The sequence below is a fragment of the Dromaius novaehollandiae genome, chromosome 1, assembly GCF_036370855.1.
Source record: "Dromaius novaehollandiae isolate bDroNov1 chromosome 1, bDroNov1.hap1, whole genome shotgun sequence".
NCBI lineage: Eukaryota > Metazoa > Chordata > Aves > Casuariiformes > Dromaiidae > Dromaius > Dromaius novaehollandiae.
In genome coordinates, this window is record NC_088098.1 from 1,662,433 (window position 1) to 1,685,801 (window position 23,369).

A 23,369-nucleotide genomic window follows, 5' to 3' on the forward strand; every position below is an offset into this window, starting at 1 on the left:
CTCTCCACTCCAAGGAGTGAGACGTAGGTTCTCTCGCTTTCTGAATATGAGAGGTAATCACCATATAAAGAACGTCTGATCAGCCAAAATGTGCCTTATCTTAAGCAAAAGGTGAACTGATGGGTTCTGAGTTAGATTTCCAAACTTGTGGTCCTGTATTTTTAGTTTTATTTCCAGTTCTGCAACCCGTTTGCGGTGTGACAGTGACCATATGTAAATAATTTGTCCTTTCTGAGCCCTGTTTGTTTTTTCCTCCGTAAGATGAGACCCCTGATTTTGCTGTCTGTGCAAATTCTTCCTCCTCTGTGGATGAAAGGCCTGTAAAATCCTGTGGCTGTGACATGAGCAGGTTGTCCCAAAACATGTGTTCTTGGTAATGGAAAATGCCCAAAATAATGGCTTGTCAAAGGCATTGCTCCCAACTAAGAACAAATTTAGACTTTTATTCTGAATTGGATATCTTGTGTCTCTAAATGCATGCTATTCTTGAATTTTCTTAGCGCTTATTAATCATATTGCTTATGATGAATGATATTTTTGCCACTCTAATTCAGCATGTATGATACATGTCAAGGGTAATATTCTCTTGAGTTTGTGTGGCATATTGAAAACGGAAATAATGTCCTTCCAATTTCTCAGGTGTACTGACTAAAACTGTTTCCTATCTTTTCTCCTCCCAGTTTCTTATACTTTTTATTGTAACTGATACATGTATTTTTTTTAAATTTGCGGAAGTCATAGATGACAAATCCTGACAACGCCTTTCTTATTTAAGGATTAAGAAGGTGTTCTCGTTCTTGCTCACAAATTTTATGGTTTGATTTCTTTCTCCCTGCAAGGCATGTAGATTTTACAAGCAACTTTCTCTGCAGATAATTGAGTAAATCTTAGATTTTCATAGGAAAGTTTAATAGCCAGAGGTTAAGTTATTTATCCTACATTACTAGATGTATGCTAGGGAGTCAAATAGAATTTATGCTAAAGAAAATAAGTAGTTATTGTATTCAAATTCTTAATACTTTATACATGTATTTTTTTGTTGTTACTTCATCTCACGGTTCCTGAGGTCATATTGATTGAACTTCATGAGTCCTGGGTCTGCACGAAGTACACCAACACTTATGTTTGTTTCTGTAGCCCAGAAATGGTGGGGGAGAAGAGAAGCTCAGAAATAAGAGGAGAATCTGATGTCTGCCAGCATCTTTTCAAGCTCTAGAAACTCAATTCAAATATTTGTAGATCTGAAATTCTTTTTTAAAGGCTCCAAAAGAAGTGGTGACTAGTCCTTTTTATACATCTTGGTGCTGTTTCGTCTTTGAGAGAGATGTCTGGGCGTCATCTGAGGCCCTTCTGCTGTCTTTCAGCTTGGAGCAGAGCAGTTCTTGATGGGAGGGAGATATGGAGGGAGGAATTTTCCTTCTCCCACATCATTGGGGAATAATATAGGGGAAAGGAAAAAAAAATAAATTGACAAGATAAATTGAGGAGTGATCTCTGCTGAGTCAAAGGTGCTACTAAGGAAAAAAAAAATCTCCTGTCACTGTTGGAAAAAGGTTCCTCTTCTCTATTGTGCAGTAAGAAATCTAAATAAATCATCTCCTTAACTTTCTCAGTCCCTGGAAAGAGCCTGAATCAATACATGTACATCTGTATTTACCCTTAGGTGAAAATTAAGGAAGTCCTGTCTTGTAGCTGAAGGGGTTCCTAGGTTTACTAAAATACAAAAAGCAAAGTTAGCAGCAGAAATTGCCTGGGTATACCAGGATACACTGACCTCGAACGTTGTGTTTTCATCATGTGCAGTTCTTTCAAGTCAGAGGACTCATATTCACCATGTCTGATTTAGACTGCTGCATGCCAGGTATTTAAACTGCAGCCTCACCAGGAAAAATGAGTGCTTCCTGGGGGAAGAGGCAGAAGGTCCCCTTCCATGTTCAAGTTAACCTGCTGTAGCTGTGGGACGCTGCCAAAAGGAGCAGGCCTCTCTCATCTCTGGCTGTTCGTTCCTCTCCCTTTCCGTTGAGTTGGCTAAGCAAGTTGATCAGGCTAAAAGCTATTTTTTTTCCAAAGAGGGAGAGGAGAATTTTGCTTTTCCTTCACCTCACCGAACTGGCTTGCCCTGTGGCTGAACGGCCACTGGATGCTCTAGAGCAAGCAGCTCCAAACTCTTTAGCATTACTTGAGAAACAGCAACAACAACAACAGAGGTTGTAAATTAATTCATCTTGGCCATGATGTGCCCCCTAGAAGGAGGCATTCTCACGCTTTCCAGCAAGATGGTCTACAGTTTAGTGACCGAGCTGTGATTCTTCAGCTATTTCTGGTTCCCATCATTCTGATCTTTTGCAGGATCAGTGAAGGTTATACATCTAAATGCCTTCTGAAGGGAATGGATGCTGCATGAACATGGAGTACAATTAATTTTTTACTAAATGTTGAGTTATGTCACGTCTGAATAACTTCTTATTTCTAAGGTTATCCTCAAATATTTTTGATTTTTCTGGAAACATGTAAAAATGAATCTATAGTATCTGTCGTGACATGAAGACCATGTCAAGGACATGGAAGAACACAGGAATAAAGAGACTTTCCCTAAACAAGTGTTCAAGGAGCAGAGCATAAAGAATTTAGCAGTCTATGGCAGTAACCAAACCAGCAAGTGATTGTGGAGCGTTGCTCATACACTAAACGACACCTTGAGAAGGAATTGGAGCAGATCGTTTGCCACGGGAGCAAACCTACCCCATCGTGACCAGGTGGCTCGCTGAGGATCCTTATTGCTTGAGGTGGGCTTCTCACATCCTCAGGCCTTGCTGCCTTCGCTCTTGCTTCGTTGGACGTGCAGGGCTCAAGCCCATCTTGGCCACGTTCAGCCTCCTTGTGTTTCCTCTTCAGCGTCTGGATGTGCAGATTAATATGAGGAAACCCAAGGTCTGCAGTTAAAGCCTGATGAATGCCCTGTGAGCGTGCTAGGAGTCTGCATGGCTTGCAGGGTGCCACGTGGGATTATCTTGCTTTTGCTGGGACATTTCCCATGGAGAAGTTGGCACGCTCCAAATTCACATTCAGGCTTGTTCTACCATAGTTTGGGTTGTGTGTCCACATCCATTATTTGTTTCATCTCCCTGTTTTTGCCACTGTAATATTTGTTTAATGTAACTTCTCTTTACATTCTCTTCCTCTCCTTACTCCTTTTTATAGTCCTGTGTTTCATGAGCTTTCTTGTCCTTTACCCTGTGCGTCAGTCTTTTCTTTTCCTGGCCACCAGTATCTTGCAGCAGTTCATGGAAATAGCCCCAAAATGACACAGAGAGCAAATGTGTTCTTGCCTGTTCCAGTTTATATCTTTCTCCTAAACGTTAGCAGGAGAGAAAGCTTAGGATGAGGGGCAGGAAAAAGACAAGAACTGTGATATTTTCTGGGTTTTGGAAGGGGCAGGCAGCGAAGACTAAACAAAAGGAGGCAAATAGGAGGATAAGAGAAAATGCCGAATCAGCACAAAAAGAGGCACAAAGAAATGGGAAAGAATCTTCAACGTTGCTGATATTTATGATTTATTCATGCAGCAGCGTGGGTGATCCTCGTGCTCTGCAAGCATAATTCAGGTCCCTGCCCCATGAATTTACAGTTTGAACTGGGAGGTGGGAGACATTAATATACAAAACTTCCTGCATTTTAATTTTATTTCTCCGTAACGCATCCCAGAGCGTATTTCATTTTGGGGAGAGGAGGAAATGACAGATTGTTACTGCTAATAGGATTTGGGTCAAACTGCTGCTGACTGTTTGGCATGTAACTAGATTAATAGGGGGGGTGTTCTTAAAAATTACATGCCACAGCAGGAAGATAATCCCCTCCCCACCGAATTTCAAGTCCCGTTCCTCAACAAATTGCGAGGCTGCGAAGGAGTTTGGCTGAGCATCCTCTGCAACAATTTATCCATTAAAACCTGAGCTTCCCTACCAGTGGCTTTAATCCTGACTTGGAAGGAGCTCCCTTGCCACGGCTGAGCAGGCTTCGTTCCGACCGAATCCCGAGAATACCACCGGTTCATGCTCACTCCCATAGCTAAATCTCCCCTCCGCCCCTCCGAAATTCATGAAGTTGCACAAATAAAGGTGGGAAAAGTCTGAGTTTATTAAATCCGCTAGCCATGAGTTCAGCTTGTCTGGAAGATGGTCAAAGAACTTGGGTTAAAATCGCCAGACAACCCATCTGGATGCTCACAAGGACTGGTTATTTCTGCCTACCCCAATAGCACCTGTAATATTGTGAAAACTAGAAAATAATCTAGAAAATAGCTCATACAAGGTATTGCATGAGATCTGCTGTTGCTGGAAGATTGATGGACTTTTAAAAATGAAGCCTGTGTTTTTTTCTTTGGTGGCCACGGTTTTGAGATATGGTTTTAGAAAGTTTGGTAGCAAGAAGATCAGATAAATAGTTAGGGACTCATTTCTCAGCATCTGGAAATGCCTGAAAAGGATTTTGTCTTCAGTTTGCAGCTTCTTCAGAGGTCTTTGACCTGAGCATCGGTTGACTTCTCTCGATTTTATTTCCCTCTCTCTTAGTATACACAGTCACCTGATAGTACACCGATGTCACTGCTATGACATGGGACGATTACATTGGAATCTGACATTTTTTAATGAAGTTTTTCTTCTTTTTAGGTCTGAATGGAAAGTTAATGTTATGTAAAGCTGCCTACTGAAGTCTATTCCTTTATTAAATTTGTTTCTTAGGTTTTTTTTTTATTTCTCCTGTGTGCCCAAGAAAAAATATTATTTACCTAAAAGGCATTAATTCAATTTAAATCAGGATATCAAGCGCTCTGAATTTAGTGCCGATGTGTGTGTGCACAAGCTTCTTGCTCAGTTTAAGCCTGCTGGTCACTGATTCTTTGTTTTTCTCCTCTGTCCCTGCTTTTCCTGTGTACAGGCTGCATCTCATAAGCTGTTAGAAACCTAGTGGCTGAAAACGTCCTTTTTAAAATTTAGATGGAAAAGCAATATCCTGCAGATTTTCTATGTAAAACACGCATACAATCTCACCCGTGTAGAAACTTGATCAAAATAGATCTTTAACATCTATTTAAGCCTAAGCAGGTCTTAAAAAAACAGAATTCAGTACAGACCGCTTCTTGTTTCCCTTTGCAATCTGAACATCGTTTTTGTTTTGCCAAAGGACACAAGTTACTTCTCTTAGATACACAGCTTGAGCGAGCTTTGCAAAACAATTAGTGCATCTTTCAAATGGCCTCAGCTTGATTGAATAATTACTCAAATAACGGTCCGTAATGGAATACATAGGGTTATCTCTTGGCTAATCCTTGAGTAATGGAGTTGGTGTATCTGTGATTTTTTTTCTCTTAGCAGCTCCCGGTGAGCAGAAGAAGGAGACAAAAGTGATTATGGGAAGCAGAGGGAGTCACTGGAGGCCAGCAAGGAAAAGGGGGCCTTATCTTAAGCAATTAATCAAGAAAACTCCTATTGTGGGACAATTATTCAAAGCTAATTCTAAAATAGCTTTAGAGCCCCAGGACCTGCTGTTTCGAAGGGGTGTTGTTTTTCTTTTTAAGCATTTTGCCAAGGTCACTCAGAGCACTGGGGCAGACCTTGCACCGAAAGGAAGGATGCTGCAGACTTAGGATGAGTCAAGCGTAAAGTGCAACCTCACGCAGCGTTGGCTTGGAGGCCGTTGTCGTAGTTGTAGTTTCTGATTTAAAAAGTGAGTTTTAAGGCTTTTAAAATGAGACAGTGTTTTGCAACTTGTGCATCATTTCCAATGTCTGCAAAAATACTTTGTTGCTTTGCATTCATCCTAAGTGGTACCGACAGGAGGGTTTCGCAAAGCCAGGTCGTCTTGTCTTGCTCTACAACTTCTACGTGCCACGCTTACAGCAGTTTTACCACCTTCATGTAATCCTCACCCCGGCTCTCTTAGTGCACGTATAGGGCTGTAATATTGCTGAATCAATCTTCTATTCTCAGCTTCTTCTGGTTTCTGCACTGCCTGTCGGTTAGCTCAGTTGGTTTGCAAAGAGTCTTGGGGTAGCTGCAGAAGCATGAGATGTTTTGTGGCTGTGGAGCACTGGCTTCACAACAGGCTTTGGTCTTCTGGGTTGTCCCCCAGAAGCTCTTGCTCTTTAAGAGTGGCTAACAGCGTGGTTTGACAGCTCCCGCCTTTGGATTCGCCTGCAAGTGAGATTTACTGGAAGATGCCGACGTGATCCACGAGGTCCTGCAAAAAGAAGCCATAGATTTCTCGGAGCTGTCCCTGAAAAATTATAAGGTCACCGTAAAAAGCGGCGGGTCTTAAATTGGATGTGGCTTAAATTTTCCCGCAGCCTCCTGCACTCCGCCGCTTGCCGGAGCGGAGAGGCACCGGCAGACGTATTACCCGGCGCGGGCACCCCGTGCACTCGCCGCACGGTGTGTTTTGGACCTGGCTTAAAGCTCAGATCGAGTTTCCAATGGCCATTGGGTGCCACCGGGTTACTTTTGCCTCTTGCTATGGGCAGGGAGAGGGACGCGCACACGCGTTCGCGTGCAGGACGGAGCAATGCAGAGAGGCTGAAAGACAGAGCGCACGGCTAATTGGATTTGTAGCTGGAAGAAAAAACAAAGAGAAACCTCTCAAAGTAAACATTTTCCTTCCTTTCAGTCTTTCCTTGGCTCTTTTCGTCAAGACAGCCTGAAAGGATCCGTTTCAGGGGTGAACCCTGCCCAGCAAATTTAATTTTGAGGCTTGTCAGGCTTTATTAAAGCCTTATCGGCAGTGATTTCCTCCTCTGCTAGATCAAGAAGATTGTATTTGTTATGGGGCTCATATTGTGTCTTCGAATCCTTCCCGGCGAATGTGCGTTTTCATCTTTGTGGCGAGAGCGCATCGCTGCCGAGTCGGAGCAGCGAAGTCCTGCGGTACCCGGTGTCACCGCCCACTCGCAAAGGCTCGGGACGCTCTCCAAAGTCTTAAGCTGGCAGCATGTATATATATTTCTGAGTTAGCAATTGTTTGAATAAACGCTTCTGGGTGACAAAAATATTCCTAACTGCTGCTGGGGTTTAGTGCTGTAATATTCTGGAGTATTTGGGAGACACTTCAGCATGTGGCATACGGGCATATATTAAGATATAGATTGAAATACGCCCTTGCAAGTGTAAGTAATGCACAGCAGGAGGAGTGGGAAGGCAACTAATGGCCAGGTGAGTTGTTGGGCTAAAAAGTTATCTGGAGGTGATATAAGTGTTCCAGACCTTTTTGCAGTGGCAGAGTTGCATTTGTGCCCTGCGCAGCGAGCATGGGGTTGCTCTTGAGCTGTTGCGTTGAGCCAGAGCTTTGAAGGTAAATTCCTGCTGGTAATGCAGTTTTTCCAGAAGTTGCATTATGCAAACAGGTATATAAAAGATTAATATCAAAAATAGCCTCAATTTGCTTGGGAGGGGGTAAAGCGAGCCATAGGCAGGCACACGTGGTCATAACCACTTGCAAACGGCGTCTGGCAGAGGAGTCTCTGGATGCAGGTTTGTGCCACCCCTAGCGCAGCGGTGTCCGTTCATGAGCCGGGCTTGGAAATGGGCTGATCGCTTGACGGGAGGCCACTGGTTTCACCTTCCTGGGCCTTCCACGCTCCCACTCACGTCTCCGCTGCACTGCTCGACGGTGCTGCTGTCTTGTCCCTCCCGTCTCTTCCACTTCGGCCACAAACCCAACCAAGAAATGGGTAACGGAGGCCAGCCAGGCTGAAGGGCGAATGCCGTCCAGCTCACTATTTATAGCAGCAGTATGAATAGAAGCGTGCTTATTAATTAATAGCATCTAAATTACCCCATCGCGTCTGTCTCTTGCTTTCAGTCTCTGAGACTCCGGAGGACAAGGAGCAGGACTTTCGTATTACAATGCGCAGATATCTAAACCACCATTCTGTCATTGCAGGCACAATGCAGAGAAACCCGAACTTTTCAGATTAAAATTTTGCACTCCTGGGGAGAAAGTGCAAGACTCAAGATAACAGGTGGTTGCAGAGAGGCAAGGAATAGATGACGGCTATGGGAAAATTAGGCCTTAGCCTTATTTGTGCTCTTTGGCTCTGCCGCAAAATGAAATATTAAATAATCACGGTGTTTTCACACTTCCGTGTCTGGCTACATGGGTGCGAATGTGGGTTGCAAATCTGTGAAAGGAGCCACATGAATTCAGTACTGCCAGGTAAAAATTATGAGGATGGATTAAGCACAGCTAGCCCAAAGTAATAAATACCTAGTTTGTTCCTTTGCTAGGAGGTGTAAGTAGTTGCTTCATGAACTATTTTTAAAAGTCTAGATTTTTTTTTAACACGGGATTTTATTAAAAGTATAACAGTATTTTCTTATACAGGATAATAATATATAAAAGGAAAAGCACTGTAAAATCCTTCCAAACATTTATGTAGATTCAGTGTATTTGTTTTGAATAAGGTTTGTGATCCTTGAAAAGCTAGTTTGGAAAGCTTAGCCAGTAAGATTAGATATGTAGGTGCAAAGCAAAAAGACTGACCATCTGCTTTCCTTTTGTCAAGAAAAATACATATAAACCCCTTGCATTACATTTGAGAATTGTTCGATGCAGATAATACGAGGTGGATTTTGAGTCTTTAGATCATAAATTTGATCTTTGCAAGGGGAACGGTGCAGAATCGTGGTTGTAATAGAATTCTCGTCCCGAAATACTCGCAGGAAGATTATTAAAATACTCTAGATACTGACATCGGCTACAAAGATCTACTTATGCATATTTCTTTAAAGGAGGGGAAAAAAACACCTTAATACACAGTATTATCATAGCTCGGCCCTATTATACTATTGTAATCATAGCTGAGGCAAGACCAGTGATTAACGATGGCAATTTATTGTATCTGACGAGGGGAGAAAATAGGAGATGTTGTCGTTATCATAAATCATATCATAAATAACCAAAGAGAAGCACTCAGAAAGCTTGTGTGGTGTCAGCAGCAAGGCCTTTCAGGCACGTTAGCCCAGGATGTAGCCATAGAAACCCCAAAGTCATATTGTTATCTTAGTCTTGCTGCAGTTATGTGATACAACAGTATTAACATATAGATTAGGCCATTTATAATACTAGGTGTCATTTCAGGTTGGCTTGCTTATATAGCATTTTAGTTTTTTATTGTGCAGAATGTTAGGGAAACGCTGCATTTTTACAGGTCAGTATATAGCCATTTATAACATATCAGCTTCACACCTCTGTCAGTCCCGCTAATACACTCCATTATTGATTGGTTGTACCGTGTGAATTGTCATTGCCTAATTACCTTGTCTTTGCTAATAATTTCATTTTTTAAAAGTCAGATGTTCCTTTAAAGAGAAAATATACGCACCTGCATGGCTGCTCCGGGGTGAGTTGTGCGCCTGTCCCATCCTGCTGCAGACGGTACATCACAAGGGAGCAGAAAGTACAGTAAAATTTGGACTCGTGCATGCACATTTGTCCACAGTTTTGTCATGGAGGTTTCTATCTCCATCAGTATGTTTTGATCGAACGCTGGTTGTTTTGATGTTATACTGTGTTCTGTATAGTCCGGGGAAGAGATCGATCACAGGTAATTCAGAGTAACACCGGACTGACTTAATAAATAAATAAAGCCTACTCTGCTGTAGTATCGCTGCTAGGAAGCTAGTTGGTTCTCAGGCTTTTTCTTGCTAGATCACTTCCTAAAGATACTTCTGTGGTTGTTTCTACTCATAATCCAAAATCTTCCTGACAGCTCCAGACTCATTAACATAACATTTTCATGCACATGCATTTATTTGTGTAGGTACATGTACTAGGCAGAACTGCCGAGCTGCTATTAAGAAGTCAGAGCAAAAATAAGGTCCCTGTCTTTATATTTAGACAGAAACACATTTTTGCTTGCTGTATGCAGCACAAGTATGGGATTGATATTTTGTAAGGTCAGAGAGAGATTATGAGTTTAGCTGATAACAATCTGCCAACGCTGTTTTTCTCTCTTTAACAGGAAATTGGGTGTGTCATTTTTAAAATTCTGGGTAGTATGGTTTGATAAACATTGCATATTTGAAAAAATATTACAGTGTGGACCACCACTAGTAAGTATTTAAAAGTCTTAGTCTTGCGGCTTACAGTATGCTAAAGTAGTCCTGGAAGCTAAGCTTGTGCCTTGTAGCTTGAACCAACAAGCAATATCCGATGCCCGAAGAGAGCTGTCTCCTCTCCTCTTTCCTCTTCCTTCCGCACCCTTATGCTGTCCTGAGATGGGCTATTTCCCTCGCCAGCTGGACAGAAAATTATCCTCTCTCCCTTTTCTCACAGATAGATTTCCTTCGGAGTAAGCCAGTTGAGTCACTTCATCGTGGAGAAGGGGCAGGGTGAGGATATATGCAAGGAGGTGCAGGACTTTCTTCTGACTTCTGCTAGCCCAAGGCTTTGTGCAGCAGCCTGGCACACTGGATGGGGGATTTAAGTTCAGACGAAGAGTTTTCTCTCTTATTCTAGCCTGGGTTATCCCATGGTCTCCTGTACAAATGCTCAAACCAGGAAGAGAAGGATGGGGCTGTTTCTTCTAAAAGCAGCGCTGTGGTGGTTCTCTGCATGCAGAACTACAGTTTTAGTAGTTGTGGTTTGTTTCTGGCTAACTGTGGCCTTCTTACACTCATGCTGATGTTCAAAAGTTCAGATCACTGTTGGTTTCGTACCAAGAAATCCATAACCAAGAATGTGAAGCGGTTGTTCGACAGGGTGAAGAGGTACCGTTTCTGAACAGAACTGGCCTGGAAATTTATAAGTCCTGAACTAGATTATTGTTAACATCCGTATTTCAAGCTTGATGGACCTATTTCATCATCCGTGATGGAGGGGAATTGAGTAGACCACTTGTAGTGCTTTGAGAGATTAAAAACTACTTTTGAGGCGATCAGTAAAGGTGGAGGTGAAGTCTATTAGTCCTGTTGAACAGCTCCAGGTTCAGTCCAGGCTAGTAGCAGTTGTTGGAGGCACCACCCAGACATTTGGGCCAAAATTTTAAAATGCAGCTAACATCTGGATGCTGAACCTCAGGCATCTTTAACATCTTTTCTACCGTATTTCAGTTCTGTATGCAAAATCATGAGCCACTCTTGAGAGCCCTTGCTTATACCTTTGTGGTTTCTGCATCTTAAACATACTAAGACTGGAATAAACTCATTGGCAGTTTTAGTGGGCAAATTGAAGGTACATGGAAAATGAACTTATGCGATGATGCTGCATTACTAACATTCTTCCCATAAAAGTGCTGAAAGGGAAAATGTCAGGGTTTGGTAATGGCTTGGATGATGTCCTTTATACAGTGAAAGAGAAATCTGTCCGTGCACTCTGCGCAGGAAAAAAGTCACATCGGTGGTTAGTTGTGTTCATACAGCAGAGAAATTATAGGAGGAAATCTGGCATTTTAAGCTCAAAATGCACTGCAAGTATCTTAGTGGATTCTTCTTACATTAGGGTATCAGCCTTTAGAATATCAGGATTGAATTTTGGTGCTCTTCCACCAATTTCCTTTATGGACTACAAGCACACTGTGTTTGTTCTGGGAAAGGACCATTGGTATGACAAGTTCGAGAGATTTGCCCAGAGAAGTTGTGGAGTCTCCATCCTTGGAGATGTGCAGAAGCCATCTGGACAGGGTCCTGGGCAGCCTGTTCTAGGTGACCCTGCTTGAGCAAGGGGGTTGGACTAGATGATCTGCAAAGGTATTTTCCAACCTCAACCGTTCGGTGATTCTGTGAGATAAAACCTATCATGGCTTTTTCTCCCCCGCCCCCTACTTGTACCAGAAGTCAGAAGTCACTGCTTACTCAGGTATAGTAGGAATGTTAAGCCCTTGGCTTCATGACTTAAAATTTCCCCAAATGTATCTTTGGCTTAATCACATGCTTTATTTAAACAATAGGAATATAGTTTTGGAAGTCTGCAGGAAAATTGTTGGTTATTTTTTTCCTTAAAAAATGTCGTATGTTGGGGAGGGAAGGATCACTTTTTTTCTTGAAATTGAGAGGCTGAGCTGGCACGTACGTAAAACTTTCAGCTTGTTATCTATGTAGTCTTAAGGGGTATGTGCTTGAAAGAAAGATGGATCAAAGATTTCAGTGCAGGGACTGCCACATTATTTCCTCTCATGGTTCTGATTTTCCTTAAAAAAGGAAAAAAAGTATGGGTGAATGCAGATAGCCTGTTCTACATCTCTTCTCTGCTGTGCTGCTCCTGATTAACATCTGTCTTGGGATAGATCTGCCCACAGCTTCAGTTTCGAACATCTTTCTTTGAGACTTTGTAATCGGGACAGCACTAGGAGCTCAACCAGCTGCCTTGCCAAACCCTGATGCTTTTGGCTCCCACGCTTAGGTACTTGGTGCCATGAAGTACGGAGGGGCACAGAGACCCACCACGGGCAGAACTGTAGGTGAAGAAAGGCATGAGCTACTCGTAGGTCTTTATTTGTCCCTTTTACATTCCTTTAGAAAATAAAGGAAGTTCAAAGTCTGTTGAGAACAGGTTATATAGGAGTTTTTAATTGTCAAAAATAGGCATATATGAGTTGTATGGGAAATAAACTGCTTGCTTTTCATGTTGTATCCTAGTGGGTTTGCACTGATAGTTGATATCATGCATCTGGCATACTAAATTTAATAAAATGGCAAAATCTTACGTTCTTAGAAATAACCTGAGTTGGCTTCTGCAGAAACTGTTACCTGCCAGACTTTCGCGCCATTAATACGTTAGCAATTACACTGGCAGTAAGAGGTTGCTGTCAATAATATTTTGTTGCACCTTCTTCAGCAAGCAGTGTCCAGCTTCATGCCAAGGCATATCTGACCCTGCTGCATCTTGTACCTAAGAGGTATCAGTTTATTCTTACATCTCTGTACTTTATTTGTTTCCATATGCAGTCAGATGGTTTTGTCCTATCATCTCCCTGTGACATAGAGGAATATTAATGTAGTTTCCAGAAGAGACCTGGAACGTAGCTTAAATTAAATACCTGCCGACAGACACGGTAAGTTTTTTGGCAGGGCCAGGAGCTGAGCAGAGATCTTGTCTATCCCAATCTGTGGCATGTTCTTTAGGATATCCTTCAAGCTTTAAGCACTCCTGCCGTTATCTCCGAAGCTACCAAGTAAAACGTCTGGTAATGACCAAGATGATGATGAATTATATATTCATGTCATCATTTTTCTTGCTTGAAGAATGCCTTCTTCTAGGTGCCTTTCTCTTCAATCAGAAAAGCGCTGCATATATTTTTCCTGCCTTCACTTTCATCTGACCTGCTGTCGAAAGAGCAACGTGTGCAGCCTCCTCTAATTAGGCAGCCGGGAGAGCGTGGTAGCGTGGCATGGGTGATTGCACTTCTTTTCCTGCAATAAATACAGAATTTCTTTTGCTTTTTACCGCTGTGTGCCAGTTTTAGGGACAAACTTTCCCTAGATCATCATTAACGTCAGAGTTCATTATTGAAGTGTTGAGTACTGCTGTCCTGATACTGAGCCGTGGCCAGATGAAGAAGGTGTATGTTCAATAAGCTTTGGGGGTTTGAGCGCCTGCTGTTCTACAGAAACACGGTGAGCAAAGAAAGATATTTTGTGCTGCTTTAGTGGCTTTTTGTGCCATAAGATGCAGGAGCTTCAGCTTCTTGCTTGAACTGCTCAGCTTAAGACACTCCCCAGCGTTTGAAACGGTGACAGGTCCCTGAGGTTTGTATTTGGGATTCCAGTGCTTCCTATGCAGCAATCCCAAAGATTTATCAGGTTCAGCTTTTGTAGCATCTCCGTGAGATGAAATTACTGTCAGCTGTCAGATGGAGAAGACAGGAGTACGTGGGGCGACCTGTGCGCCTGGCTCAAAATGGGAGCAGACTCCTTGCTGCCTTTCCTTGCGTCTTAAGAGCATCATCTTCTCATGAGAGTGGAGAAGTTTCCTCATTATCTGGACTCAGGCAAGATGGACTATGGACACGTTATGTCCATATTGCCTCAAACATGCTACAGGGCTAAATGAGGTCTTAATAAACAGTCTTCTCATAACTAACGACTGTCGGCTTGTTTTATTTCGGTAGCGGCCAAATCCCCTTTGGGGGCTGCGAATGGCGAACTCATCCCTCCCATAATCTGCGGGTCATCCAAAGACGGTTTCCGTCCATGGGAGCGATGGAAATCACAGACGATTGCTCCCTATAGCCTTAATAATGCACACATTAATGTTGATCCAGCGCCGAGTCCTGTAATCGTGAAGGAAAAAAAACAAAAAAAAATCTGTTATCTCAAGAAACCTCCCAAACGGTCTCCTTTCGTTACAGGAGAGAGTTATTAGGGCAGATGGCCGAGGTGATACCGCTTGACCCGTGGATGCTAACTCAGGGGGAGCGTCATTAATAAGGTGGCCAGCGATAGGGAGCGATGGCAGGGAAGGGGGTTAAAAAAGTGCTATGTTGTTTTCTGCCGTAGCCACAGCTGCGATGGCTCAGGTTTGAAAGCTGCCGTCCGGCGGAAAACCAGCCCTCGCCGCGGATCAGCCCGTGGCCTTGTTCCAGGAGAAACTGGGGTTTCGTTTGCCCGAGGTGGGATTCCAGATTGTCACCCGAGCACGGCCGAGGAGCAGCAAACGTGCGTCTCCCGTGAAGTGCTTGTGAGCTTCCTCGGGCCCAGCCTCGGGCAGGACTGACCCAGGCGATTTTTTCCAGATGTTTGGGGGAGTCCGGGTCCTTACAGGAGGGATGGTCATGCTTCTGCCTCCTTGCTCAGTTGTCCTTGCAGCTTGCAGGAGCGTTGCAGCAAAGCTGGAGTCCGGAGACCCTGATTTCTAGCCTCCCCTCTGCAAACTGCGCTTTAACCTTTCCTGCCCCTCCCTGCCAAATCCGATGCAAATTTGAGATCTCATAAGAAGAATAAGCATCGCTCTTCTCTGTCGCAAAAACTCCAGCCCTTGTTCTGCAAACCGGAGCTGATTTTTTTTTCTCTCTCTCCTTTTGATCCAGCAGCTGCTGGTTTTCTGCAATACTGAGGAGGTAAAACATGAGAAGCACCTCGGGATGGGAGGGAGTTATGAAAATACGAAATATTACAGTGCAGTTCAGTGATACAGTCTATCAGAATAGCTGTTTAACCAGATGCTGGGCAGAAATCTTTAGCAAATACTTATTTTAGTAAATACGTATATTTTTTTTAACTTCTTTACTGCCATTTGCAGTCATTTCTCTTTGACTTTGTTGACTACTGTATATATCTTTTTATCCTCATATTTTTAATATAAAAATGTTTTCTGTTGCTGTCTTTAAAGTCAGTGTGAGCAAAGCCTGTCTTTGCAAGTGTTTGGATTTGGCTATGCTTTTAGTCTTGTGGCCTAGGCGGAAGCGTACGCTAAATCCTGGTTTTGAAGTGCGGTGTTTGTTTTGCCACTTTTTAAAAAAATTTAAAATTTGGAATTTGTTGGAAACAAACTCTCAGTGGGCAAACTCTGTTGAGTGGGGTTGGGAGGGAATTGCTTAGCAGCAACCAGTGCTGTATGACATCTGCTCAAGGCTAATTCTTCATCCCCCCAAACAGCTCAGAACAGATGAGGAGAGCTGATTTCTGCAGCAGCTTAGACGGAGACTGAAACGGGTCGCCCGATCTGGAAGCAGGTTTTGTTTTTCCCGGAGCAGGTGCAGGCTCGGTCCGCGGCGATTTCTCGGTTATACTCTAACTTTGCTGTTTAAAACGTTTAATGTCAGTGCCCAGCCAGGCAAAACCGAACTCCCTAACATTTCTGTTTTTCACGGACGGCTAAGAGTTTATCCTCGGGCAAAGTCTCCTCTCTGGGCTGGCTGCTGTAAATCCTCCGGGCCCTGGCGAAAGCCAGAGTTGCTAGCTCATTTTACTTAATTTGTGATGCTGGCAAGATTTGTGCTGCAGCCCAGGGCTCTTGACTCAACTCTCCTAAATCAGAGCATTGACACATTACAGTGAAGAAAGACCAGCACAGAAAATGTGAAAATAAACGCCTCCGAAAGAAGTATTTAAGAAAGATGCTGTTCTAAAAAGCTTTAAAAAGTGTTAGTGTTATAGTTTCTCTGTGTTTGCTTCTTTAAAATCACCTGCTCATTAAAAAGTTGTGTTTTTTTTTTAATCCACTGTCATAATAAATGGTTTGTATCACATCTTTCCTTCAAGAGCCTTAAGGCACTCGATATCCTTCCTCCGAAACCCTCCCGGACAAAATGTCATGCGTTTTTACAGGTGGATAAACAAAGACCACGGGGCAAAGCGGAGGGACCTCATCTCCGCAGGAATGTTAACCAGCATGAATGTAATGATGTAATTACAACCAGTATAAATGTGTCAGTATAACTCCAGTGGGGAAGTTCTTATTCCAAACTAAGAATCCCTTTTCCTGCCTAGATAATTCAATTTTGGAAGTGAGAAAGTGTATCCAAACGGATAAAGTGCTTGACTGCGGTTCGGGAGATCAGAGGTTCTCGTATTCTCAAACCTGCCATGTATTTTCCGGGAGATCTCAAGTAAATTTTCTCCTTCCGCTGTGCCATAGCATCACACATGTGAGACTGAAGAGGGTGGTATATATGGAAAAAAATAGTATTTTATTACAATTAAACAAGGAGCAGAGCAACCACACAGGTGATGTCTACATGGCAATGAAACAATTGGTGCCTGATGTCCACACTACGTGTTTCATGGTTTATTTTCAGCTGTCCCGTAGCCTGGATTGGGGTGTTCCCATATAATTGCAACAGAAAACATCATTTTATAGCAAGCTCTTAAGACACAACTTGGACCTGGTGGCTTGAATGGGACATAGTCCTCTGCTTTAACAGTTGGACTGTGCTGCTTCAAGAAAAATAAATCAGGTTTAGGAAGATGGTAGAATTCTTTTGCTGGGGACTCTTCTACTCTTGAGAATAGGTACAAAGAACTAACCTAAATTCGAAAAGAAATTTGTATATTACTCCTAGTAGTTAATTTGTGGTCAAAATTTTGTGATATACAAGCAAGACAGCTAATTACAGTAAATTTTAATTCGATGTTCCGTTTTCAGTCCACTCTGTTATAGCAGAAAAATACTCGAATCTCTCTTCCTTTGTTTAAAATGAATGAAGCAAGTTCATGCAATTGTAATCCCAACTACTGCTGTAAGAAATAATCAGGATTCAGTGAAGATGGCAGAGATGTGATTTTGTGTGATTGCAAGCATGATATGCATAACTACTCAGTCCAGTAACGTCCACAAATTATTTCAGATATGACTGAAGTGTCATCTGTATAGTTGTAAGCCCTTGACACTGAGTAAAGGCAAAGGAAACAGTAGAAATTTTCCTTAGCTGCCCTGCCAGTGTACTTCAGATCCGCTCCAGAAGGTCTACCACTATGGGTGAGACCTGTCCTCAAATCACTTCCCACTGGTTTGATGTTGCATCGCGATGAGGGAATGTCATTTGTAATGATGTCTGATGTGAGGCAGGAGAGCGCCACTGAACATAGCTGCCTCGACTTTTTTCAAAGTAGACCAGTAAGAAGCTATTAGGTGGCCAGTTCTCTCTTATGAGCTGAAATGCAGGTGAACATTTGCTCTGGTGCTTGTTTCTGTAAAACACATTTTTGATTATCCTAATGTTTTTAAATGTTGTTTGTTACAGAAGAGGAAGAGGAGCAGGTACCTACCGATGGAGGTACCTCCGCAGAAGCCATGCAGGTGCCGCTGGAAGAAGAGGGAGATATGGAAGAGGATGAGGCGATTAATGATGAAAACTACCTGAGCAAGAGACCATTAGAAAGTCCTGATGCTGAGGAATTTCCACCTGTGAAACGACCAAAAGTACCTGTTTCTAAAGGGGACACCTTGGACGGGGCTTTAGAACCACGTGAGCCTCTCAGTTCAATAAATACTCAAAAAGTGCCACCAATGCTTTCTCCGGTTCATGTTCAGGATAGTACAGACTTAGCCCCTCCTTCGCCAGAACCACCAATGTTGGCTCCCATTGCAAAATCACAACTGCCAACCCCCAAAACATTAGAGGCAAAGCCATTTGCACCCAAAACAAAGTCCAAAACAAGTTCTCCAGGACAGAAGACAAAATCTCCTAAAACAACTCCCTCACCAGTGGTTACTGGAAGTCCCATACGTTCACCAAAAACTGGATCCAAAGAAAAAAAGTCACCAGGCCGCGCCAAGAGCCCCAAAAGTCCTAAAAGTCCAAAGGTTCCTGCTCATGTTCCCCCACCACCTGCCAAGCCTGAAACACCAAGTAGAACCCCTCTGGCTGCATTAAGTGACAAGATAGGAAAGGAAAACATTCAAGTAAAACAAGGGCAGACGCCACCTGAGCCTGCTACCAAGCCAAACATTGAAAACCAGTCTAAGAAAGTAGCAGTAATGGACAAGACGATTGATGATTCAATTGATGCTGTGATTGCTCGAGCATGTGCAGAACGAGAGCCTGATCCCTTTGAGTTTTCCTCTGGTTCCGAATCAGAAGGAGAAATTTTTACTAGTCCTAAAAGACTTTCTATTTCGGAGACTACAACTCCTAAACCATCTGTTTCTGCCAATAATTCAAATAAGGCAGGAGCAACGCCAGTACCTCCCTCAGGTGGGACTTCAAGTTCAGACATTTCATGGACAATGGATGACTCAATCGATGAGGTCATTCGAAAAGCAAACATGGGGACGCCTTCTAATCCGCCTACCAACTTCACTTATTTCTCCTCTCCTTCTGCCTCACCACCAACTCCAGAACCTCTTCTCAAAGTCTATGAGGAGAAAACCAAGTTGGCTTCATCAGTAGAAGTGAAAAAGAAACTGAAAAAAGAGCTGAAGACAAAAATGAAGAAGAAAGAAAAACAAAAGGAAAAAGACAAAGAGAAAAGCAAGGAGAAAAGCAAGGAGAAGGAGAAGAGCAAGGAGAAGGAGAAAGAGAAGGAAGGAAACAAGGAAGGGAAATTTCAGTGGAAGGAACTACTCAAAGATGATGATCTTGATCCCTATAAATTCAAACTAAAGGACTTTGAGGATGCTGACACAAAAGTGAAGTTGAAAGATGGCAATACCAAAAAAGAGAGGGAGAAACATAAAGATAAAAAGAAAGAGAAAGAGAAAGGCAAAAAAGACAAAGATAAGAAAGACAAGGAGAAACTTAAAGATAAAGGTAAGGAAGATAAGATAAAGATGGCTCCATCAGTACCTCTTGTGTTACCTCCCAAAGAAATGTCTTTGCCCTTGTTCAGCACGCCAACTGCCATGAGGCTTCCCAGCATGTTACCTTCCTTGTCTCCAATGCTTCCTGAAAAATTGTTTGAGGACAAAGAGAAACCAAAAGAGAAGAAGAAAGACAAAAAAGAGAAGAAGAAAAAGAAGGAAAGAGAGAAAGACAAAGAAAAGGAAAAGAAGGAGAAGGAAAAGGAGAGGAAAGAAAGAGAAAAGAAAGAGAAAGAAAAAGAGAAACACAAACACGAAAAGGTAAGTTGTTTTAGATGAGCTGAGAGGCCTTATTAGTTTGAAAAATGCACATATAATCCTGTACTGGCTCCTAAGTGTTACTTAAAAGCTTTGAAAAGGTCAGTGATTACAGTGGGGCTTTTGGTTTGTCTGCTGGCTTTTTTTTTTCTTATAAATAACAGCTCAAAGGGAAAAGTTCCCTGAAAGTTTCAGGGATTGTCCCACCTCTTTGAGTGATGAAGCAATGGACATTCAATTTTGTGAATATTGAATGTGAGATTGTCTTAGCTTGGATTTTGGGGCGGTTGCTTTGTCTTGTTTTTCTTCACCTGAGATTTAGTCATTATTTGTTACTATTCTAAGGCAGAAGAGAAATATTTCAAGCTCACCAGTTGTCTCAGATTTTCAACAGAGCTACTGGATCCTCTGTTAGCAAGACCACAGCCTTGTTGCTCCAATTTGTTTGAATAAAATTGTTTTCAAACTGCAGTCTACATTCATGGCCTAAATGTTCAAATGTGGCCTTTTGTTTTGAGCATTTAGCTTTAGAGAGAGAGAGAGGGAGGAGACCCGGTTTTCAAATGGGTTGAGCTCCTTGAGCTTCTGTAGCTTTTACTGATTTACATCAGTCAAAGACAATTTCTTCTTTCCAGTATCACCTAATCTTGAGAATATATTTAATATATAAGAAATGAAACAAGCATATTTGCACGTTATCAGATTAGAAATCCCATTAGAAACTGCTCTCCTAATTCAGGGTTTGCACTAATTCTTTGTCACTTCTCCTTATAATATGCATTAAATTGTTTGAAAAAAGAGAAAAAGAAAAGAGATTGTCTTTATATGTGATAACCTTGGATACAGGATTTCCTAAATCTGTATTCTTAGCATTAGGAAGTGCTACTTAAGTTCCAGCCTTGCCAAGACGCTCTTTATGTCCTGCTTTGAGAGTAATAGTTAATACAAGCTCAGCCATGGGATTTTCCTCGCTCCACCTTTTTACCACTGCACAAGACTATCCTGCGGTGCTACCTGCTCGACTTGGACCTAACTGCTGACTTCAAAACTTAAAATATTCTTTAAGTTGACATGTTCTTTCAATGCAGAATCTAGGCGATCTGGAGAACTAAGAATCACACGCTGTGGATGAATCTGTGAGCAACAGCGTGGTGGTCTATTTGCCCAGGTTAATTAGATGTCCAGGCTTTAGGCTGCGGCAAGACTGTTTCGTGGAGTCCTCCTTTTCTGTGTATGATGCCTGAGATGTTTTGTCAGTATTTTGCTGAGAATTTCTGCAGAGATTTTTTTTAAACAAGTGTATAAAATAGAGACAATAAGCTGCTTGTCTTTCATACATTCGATTTTGCGTATCTTCTGCAAATCTCTCTATCTAATTTCCTTTAGAGCGATGTAACAGAGACACAAACAAATAGGAACTGTTAAAGCTTCGGTGTAGCCTGAACATATTATATATATTAGGGAAGGAGTTCAACAGTAATAAAAACTTGGACAAATTAAATTGACAAAGCTGCCCATTACCTTGGCAAAATGTCCCTGTCAAAAGATAAACTTTAAAGCTAGAATGCATGAAAGGGTCCCCAGATAGAATTAAAATTTAAACTGATTCTTGATAGATAAGCTTTTTTTAAATCCACCTCTTTGCTGCAAGTCAGGATTTTAAAAATAAATTTCGCCTTTAAATCTCTTGAGCGATTTTCATTTTTTGCAAGGCCGCACTGCTGGTGTCCTGGAAAAATGGAGAGTTAGAGCTTTATCAGTTGGTGCCCTGAGGTATGTGGCAAAGAAGCTAAATCCTTGAAGATTAGCAAAAAAAATGCAGCACATGGCAATAAGGGGCTTATATGACTACTAGTATTAGTTCAGGTGAAAGAAGTATTGCTTATACATAAAACTGGACAAATCCACTGACAATGTATTTTTAGTTAGCTACAAAGGAGTCTTATATTGCTGGACTTTACCTCTTTGGTGATTTGGGAAGCTTAGTAATCCACTGTAAATGCTCTTCTGCTGGCCCCAATTCCCAGTATTACTCCAGAATGCTGCTCTTTCATTTTAACCCCTAAAAGTACATGTTTCCTTAATTTAGCTTTTAGATCACACAATGACTTATTTAGCCGGCAGTTGTGCTGTGAGAGCCCACGATCGAGTTACTGTTTGGACGCTTCACCTTCCCGGAGGTGCCTGTTTTGGAGACCTAAGTGCAACCGGAAAGATGAGTTCAGAGTCTCCCTACGGTTTCAGCTCTGGATGTCCGTTATAAAATATCAAATTATTACATGATGTAGTAGTTGGCATATATTAAAGTGCTATCTCAGTATAAGAATCAATAGTAGCATTTCCATCTTTAGGTATAGTTATGTAGTCGTATTACTACATATGTATAGTTAAGTATGCATTCCATCCTGTTGCAGAATTAAGCTTATTATAGTGTTTTTCCTATAACTTTGTTGCAAATTGCTGGACAGGTAAGCACAGACCAGCAAACAGTACTCTGCATAAATGGCAGAAAAAAGAAGCCGAAGCCTGCAAGCTGAAAGTGTTCGGTCACAAGCTCAAAGAGGAGAAGCTTTTGCACGGGGCTTGCTTGCAGCTCCGTGCTCTGCCTTAAGTGTTGGTGTGTTGTCCTTGGCACAGCTGGGAAAGGAGATTGGGAATTAGGGCGCTGTCTTGCATGCAGTACCAAATTAAAACCGGACGGCTGAAGCCGTTGCACCCGGCTTCTACGATGGGGATTACCAGCCGTGCTGGGGGAATGGCTGAGCAGCTCACGAAGCAGCTGTTGACCCAGTTTCCTCTAACCCTACTAGGCTGAGCTGTAAACTCGAGTAGTTGAGGAACGGCTTTGCGAGAAATGGAGCCGTCCTTGCATCGGGACAGGGCTCACCGGAGTTGTCCCAAAGGAAGCCACCCTTACTCGTGAATCAAAATCATATCACTATGCCGTCCTTCCTACAACTTATCTATAGCCAAGGGAAGAGACGCCTTCAAAGGCCTGCACTTAGCAATTGAGGTCGGACTCCTGCTCCAAACCCCTCTTCCTAGGCAGACTTTCTCCACCCATGCAGAGGAAGACTAGGCTATCCAGGATATAACTGTGAACGTTCCTTAATTTTCCTTCTGCTCCAATCCTGTAAACCTCCCCCCCAAACCTGTGTCGTGGAAGGAGGCTTCCTCTCCTCTTGTGTCAAAAAATAAGATTTCAGGTTGTTGTGGAGCCCAGTTTTCCTTTCCCAGCAGACTGTAATTTTAGTATCTACCCATAAATAAGTCTTTTATATACTTTTCTTCTGCCAAATGAGGCCATGCCACCCCTATTTAGAACATCTTGGTGGTATTGTAATAAAAGGACCGATGATGTGGGTGCCTATCTGTGCTGTGTACTGGGGCTAAGCAGCAGTCCTTATCTTAGAAAGTTTTATATTCTAAATAGATACTACAAAAGGAGGAGGAGGAGGAGAAACATGCAGAAGAGGTAAGATGACCTGTGCAGAGCCACGTGCCTGAGCCTCCTGTACCCAGGGTTCAATTCCATATCTCTATCCGGTGGATGACACTACAGTTTAAGACACCTGGAAAGCAGTTAAGAGACATATTGATGGAAAGCAGGAGTGAAATTGTTCCAGGCATTAGAAATGGGGGATGACATTAAAAAAATTGTATAATATAAAGAAAAGAATAGAGTGAGTCCTGTGCAGTAGGCTAAAACATATGCATGGAGAGCTTTATTGGTTAATGGTATCAAACCAGAAATTTTACTCAGATTGCAGATTTTCTTTAGGTGGAATAGACATCTCCTCGTGTACAGCTCAAATTCTTTGGGCTTAGTGCCTGGCATAGGACTTTGTCATTACCCATCCTAAATGCAGGTTTCTATT

General features: G+C 42.4%; 1 protein-coding gene across 2 annotated transcripts in view; it reads left to right on the forward strand.

The window, feature by feature from the left end:
- The window catches only part of TAF3 (TATA-box binding protein associated factor 3), a 108,549-nt gene that overhangs the window by 63,600 nt on the left and 21,580 nt on the right, over nt 1–23,369 (forward strand). For both annotated transcript variants that reach the window (XM_064500962.1, XM_026119338.2), the window contains exon 3: nt 17,675–19,494. In XM_064500962.1, coding sequence (XP_064357032.1) covers nt 17,675–19,494 — 1,820 coding nt within the window. The remainder of the gene's footprint in view (nt 1–17,674; nt 19,495–23,369) is intronic.